A 6,000-nucleotide genomic window follows, 5' to 3' on the forward strand; every position below is an offset into this window, starting at 1 on the left:
CATGTTGTATGGTTAAGTAATTCACTTTGCAACAATTTCTTTGTGAGTGGAGTTCAGCAGACAGAAACTGTGCAGAAGCCTGCAGTGTGTGTGTGTGATTATAGCTTTTACTATTTTATATTTTTTGGAAAATGGGGAAACCAGAGTTTTTTCAGCCAAGTCTTTTGGGTGATGGTTAGTTCATTTGTCAACCTGTCCAGCACAAAGAAACAATATTGTTTATTAGGGGACAGACTGTTGTGAGACACCATTGATTAACCTCTGACAAGACACAACAATTTGTTGCAAGAAAAGATTTTTTGTTTTGTTTTTTTTTTGTTTTTCGTTTTTGTGAAATAATGTTTGGTTGAGAAGATGGCTTCTCTTAAAACAACAGCCAAGATTGTGAATAGTTTGGATGCCTAACATACACTATTGTATCGGATCAATACGATCACTCACATCATCAGATCAAATCAACTGCTACTCAGTATTTCAATTTCATAATTAATCTGTGACTTTATAACTTTCAATTATTTTATTTGTCAGTTTTTGTTTTTTTTTCCAGTTGAATTAATCACTTTCTGTGTGTTCTCAGGATTGCTGTTGATTTTGTGTTTGTCTAAAACTAAAATCTATTTCCTTTATTTTCTGTTTTTGTTTATTATTATTATTATTTTTATTTTAGGAATTACGAAGTCATTTTAATTATCCAAGAGAAATTTTAGAGATGAATCAGTTGTCTTTTCCTTTTTAGTTATTACTGTCATGTTCTTAGAGTCTAATTTAGGCACAAGGCCAGCAGTACTTGACTGGTACTTTATTTATCGGCCCTGAAAAGATAACTTCAGTGGGATTGGAACTCAGAATGTAAAGAGCTACAAGAAATACTAAAAAAAAAAAAAGTTGCTTTGGAATATTTCTTCAAGCTCGTGAGGTTTCTGAGATCAAACCTTGCTGAAGTCAACTGTGCCTTTCACCCTTTCATCATCATCATCATCATCGTCACTGTCACCGTCATCAAACCCTGGATACTGCTGACTGAGATCACCTCCCCTTCCAGAATGGGACACCGCTCCATCACAGGGTCGCTTGTTTACAGCTGAGTGACGTGGACCAATGTAAAATGAAGTGTTTTGCCCAAAACCTCAAGGCACCACCTGGTCCAGGAATTGAGACCATGATCTTGCAGTCATGAGTAGGCTATGCATCTTCACTTCCATCCTATTGCAATTGACAAAATAAAGTAGAAGTCAAGTACTGGGGTTGCTCGTATAGACTGATCCTTTCACATGAAAATTATTAGCCTTGTGCTTTATATTAGTAAAAAATTATTATTATTATTATGTTCCGTAAACTTGACCATTTTCCATTTTGGATTGAAGATTTTAGCTGCTACTTTAAAAATAAAGCAAGTGGCAATTAATGCCCAATTAATTACTTCAACCACTTTCAATTAATTAGCGTCTTCTACTTGTTATGTAAACAGATGTGATATTTAAATATAATTTTTAACTAAAATTTTTTTTATGAAAGAAACCATAAAAGTATGTAACATTTTCTGCTGGCGTTGTATTGGGGAAATAAAGTATAAAATTTTAGAGAGAAAAGTTATATTTGATAATTACGATACGAATAGTATTCTTGATGGCTTTTATTCTATAACTTTCTTCCTTCTTTGAGTGTCAACTTAATATTAACTGTGAACATTTTTTTGAACTTGCTGTTATGTTTCTGAATTTGATTTCCTTTGTATGTGTGTGTGTTTGCGTGTATATATATATATATATATATATATATATATATATGTGTATTTTTTTTTTTTTGTCCCCATCTCATTTAAATTCTGCTTTTCCTTTTCTCTTTCAGTCTCCATTCCCTGGGGATGATGAAGAAGAAGTGTTTGACAGTATTGTCAATGAAGAGGTCCGCTACCCCAAATTCTTGTCCACAGAATCCATAGCAATTATGAGGAGGGTAGGTTCCACTTGTTAATTGAATGCTTCATTTGATAAGATTTGACAAGTCTTTCTTGATGGTCACGGATTTTACTTGTTTTAAAATTCCGAGGATGACGATGATGATGATGCTGGCAGTGGTGGTGGTTCTTTGTCATTGTTATTTTGGTGTAAGGCCAGCAATTTTGAAGAGGTGAGGATAAAATAAGTACCAGTGCTCAACTGGTGTTTATTGAACCCAAAAATATGAAATGGAAACCCGAGAGAAATGCCACCAAGCATTTTCTCTGGCACAGTAATGATCTGCGTGCTTGTCTTTAATAATAATAATTGTAATAATAATACTGGCAGTATTGTCAGAATCAGACAAAGTACCTTGCACTAATATTTAATTATTTTCAGCACCCCTTTGTATGTTCCAAACACCAGTTAAATAATGACAAAATTATTTTAGGAAATTCTTCATTATGTACGAAATTGATTGCAACAAAGGCAGCATATTTCAAGAGGAATATGGTTACAAAATGGCTAAAGGGATCGGAAGAATCCTTTAGCTGTTGTCTTGCTGAGGACGTAACCATGTCTCTGGTGCTGGTGCCATGTAAGTAACTTTTTAACTGTGAATCACTAATTCTACAAATTCTATTGTTGCAGTTACTGCGAAGAAATCCAGACAAACGTCTCGGCTCGAGTGAAAGAGATGCTGAAGACGTTAAGAAACAAGCCTTCTTTAGGGTAAGAATTTTATTGTTGTTTTTCTTCTACTGGTTCGGGTCATTGGGTTATGGTAAGGCATCAACTTCAAGACTTAATTTATTCATAGTGACCATCATCCTGAGGCCACGTAGAGGCATCTTTTTGCTCAAAATATTTTCTTGTTTTATATTTTGCTTGATTGGAACTTTTTTTTTTTTCCAGAGGTTTAAATTCGTGGGCAGTTATCTTCTACAGTAGCCCCAGACTGACCTATGCCTTGTGAGTGCATATGATTCTGGGAAACAGTAGGAAGCCCATTGTGTGTATGTGTGTGTGTGTGTGTGTGTGTATGCATAAATATCGATTTGCTAGAAACAGCAGCCGGATCTCCCTCAAATCCCTCCTCACCTTTGAAAACAAAAAAAAAAAGATGTGTGGAACACTGTTTATTGCATATCTGCTGATTTTGTTTCAAGACTGATCTAGGGTAGGGGCTAACCACTAAGGGGCCTTTAATTAAGTGATAACTACAAAACCCTTTTAAATATGTATTCCTTTTCTTGTTTGTTATTTGTTATTACATCATTTAATGAAATGTCTTTTCAGAATATTGATTGGGATGCATTACTCATGAAGAGAACAAGACCTCCGTTTACACCTACAGTGGTCAGTTTTGGCATTTATTTACTTCTGTCTTTCTTTCTTTCACATGATGATGATGATGATGATGAAAGTTTAAAGAAAATTTTACAATTTACTTTCATTTCAAAATCTCTCCCTCTCCTCCTCCCCTGTATCCCCACTCTCCCTTTCTCTCCTCTCCATCTCTCTCTCCTCCTCTTTCTCCCCCTCTCTTTTATATATATATATATATATAAGGTGTGTATTCTTTGCTTCCCAACCTTATGGTTCTAGGTTCAGTCCCACTGCCTTGCACCTTGTGCGAGTGGCTTCTACTAAAACCTTGGGCCTACCAAAGCCTTTTGAGTAGATTTGGTAGATGGAAACTGAAAGAAGCCTGTTATGTGTGTGTCTTTGTGTTTCTGTTTGTTCCCCACTACCACTTGACAACCGGTACTGGCTTGTTTATGTCATTGTAACCTAGCAGTTTGGCCAAAAGAGATTGATCAAATAAGCACCAGGCTTTGCATTACAGATCTCTAGGAACAAGAAGCACCCAGTACACTCTGTAAACTTGTTGGTGTTAGGAAGGGCATCCAGCCATAGAAACCAGGCCACAAAACAGATTGTGGAACCTGGTAGAGCTCCAAGCCTCGCCAGTTCCTCTTAAACTGTCCAACCGAAGATTTCTTATATCCTATGCATGAACTTGATTCACATATTCCTTGCTTTACCCAAAACAACTCCTTTTGTTGATTAGGTTTTCTTTATTCCATATTTTGTATTCCCTGTTAACCCTTTCGTTACTGTATTTATTTTGAGATGCTCTGTGCTTCTTTCAATTACTTTAAATACAACAAAGAATTTAGTAAAATAACTTAGTTATCATTAAGCTAGTGTTAGGAACATAAATTGTGACTAAGGTTTAGTGGGAGATTTATATTCAAAACTTATGAAAATGAGACATTTGTACTCAGAGCCAGAGCCGGTTTCAGCCGGGTTGGTAACGAAAGGGTTAAATACTTGTATGAAGACAGCTTGTGTTTCTTTGTCTTTCTACCTCTATGTTTGTATAAGTATTTTTTTCTTTTTGTTCTTAATTCTAGAAACATCCTGAAGACGTGAGCAACTTTGATGAGGAGTTCACTTCAGAGAAGGCTATACTGACGCCGTCTAAGGACAGCCGACCGCTCTCAGCTGAAGACCAAATACACTTCCAAGACTTCTCCTTTGTAGCGAACTGGTGCTGACGATGACCACCACCACCACCACCACCCCCAGCATCTTCAGATGTACTCTCCCCTACATAAAATTAATTACAACCAGAATAAGGGGAAAAAAAAGATAATAAAGCAGTTGTTACCAAAAAAAAAAAGAATTAAAATAAAATATACAAATCCAACATAAACAAAGGAAAGAATTCTCTGACCGTTACGCAACTGGCTGTGAGCAAGTGTTTTTTGTCCCCTCCCCCCACCTGCACACAGCCTGGGCCCCTATCAAGACTTGTCTTCTCAACATAAGAATTTTAAGCTTCTCAATTTTTCTAGGGACAACCTAAATTTGGTTATGTCTATTTTTTTTTCTTTTTACAGTTGCATATGTCTTGTCTGTGTGTGCATGTATGCCTCTGTTTTTAAGTGTAATACAGTGTGTATGTGTGTGTGTGTGTGTGTGTGTGTATATTTGTATAATGTAATATCTATTCAGAGTCAGAGAGGAGTGGGGGTTAAATTATCCAATACATACATATTGAAAACTAAAATCCCTTTTCTGTCTTGCATTTATTTTTTTTTTATTTTATTTTTTTTTATTTTTTTTTTTTGGCAGAAAGATGCAAAAAAAAATTTTTTAAATTAACTATGGACTCATTTTTTGTGCTGATTTTAAAATTACTGAAAAAGAAGAAAAAAAAATATTAATAATTTTGAAAATAAAAATAAATAAAATAAGGGGTGGGGTGCAGGGATATATATATAAAAAAAATTAAAACAAAAGAAAAAGCGTAGGAAATTTGAGAAAAAAAAAAAAGGAAAGAAAAATTCATGATAACCTGATGTTCTTTGGTTATTGAATTCTTGTGGGAGGGAAGTGTTTTCCTAAAATTGAAAATGGACAAAGAGAAAAGGGGGAAAAGAAATTTTAAAAATTGTCAGCAGGGGGTGGGGTTGGGTGGAAGGGAAATTTCTGTGTCGAGATGGTTGGGGTTTTTTTTTTATGTGTTTGGTTTTGTTTTTTGTTTTGTTGTTGATGTATGTCTATGAAAATAAATATGTATTTCTATATATATATGTATATATTCATATATATATATAATATATATATATATATATATATATATAATATATATATATATACAATGATAAATCTCAGAGCGAGTTATAACCTTATGGGTTAGCCATATTCAAATGGCAATATGCATCACTATATATATATATATATATACTGTCATGTATGTTTAATTGGAACGTAAAGCTATTTTGGTGAACATGTAAAATAACAATATTATTATGATGATTATTATTATTATTATTATTGTTATTATTATTATGTAATAAGTCATGAAATCTAAACTTGTGTCAAGTCTTTTTTGTATATTAATGATAGTGGTTGACTTTTAAAGTGCTTGTTTCATTTACTATGCGTTGTAAATGGAAACTGGAATATGAAAAAAAGAAAAAGAAACAATAGAAAAATATAATATATAATATGGTCTTTTTTTTTTTTTGTCCTTCCCTATTTAAAT

General features: G+C 33.9%; 1 protein-coding gene across 12 annotated transcripts in view; it reads left to right on the forward strand.

Moving 5' to 3' along the window:
* LOC115222833 (serine/threonine-protein kinase N2) overlaps positions 1–5,240 on the forward strand; it is a 219,596-nt gene extending 214,356 nt beyond the window's left edge. For 11 of the 12 annotated variants that reach the window (XM_036511959.1, XM_036511962.1, XM_036511960.1 and 8 more), the window contains 4 exons: positions 1,849–1,956; positions 2,592–2,672; positions 3,240–3,299; positions 4,361–4,504. In XM_036511959.1, the coding sequence (XP_036367852.1) occupies positions 1,849–1,956; positions 2,592–2,672; positions 3,240–3,299; positions 4,361–4,504 (393 nt within the window). Of the gene's footprint in view, positions 1–1,848; positions 1,957–2,591; positions 2,673–3,239; positions 3,300–4,360 lie in introns of all 12 variants that reach the window. The other variant, XM_036511958.1, reaches the window with a different exon arrangement.
* The last annotated feature ends 760 nt before the right edge of the window (positions 5,241–6,000 follow it).

This window comes from Octopus sinensis, linkage group LG21, assembly GCF_006345805.1.
Source record: "Octopus sinensis linkage group LG21, ASM634580v1, whole genome shotgun sequence".
In the NCBI taxonomy this organism is placed as follows: Eukaryota; Metazoa; Mollusca; class Cephalopoda; order Octopoda; family Octopodidae; genus Octopus; species Octopus sinensis.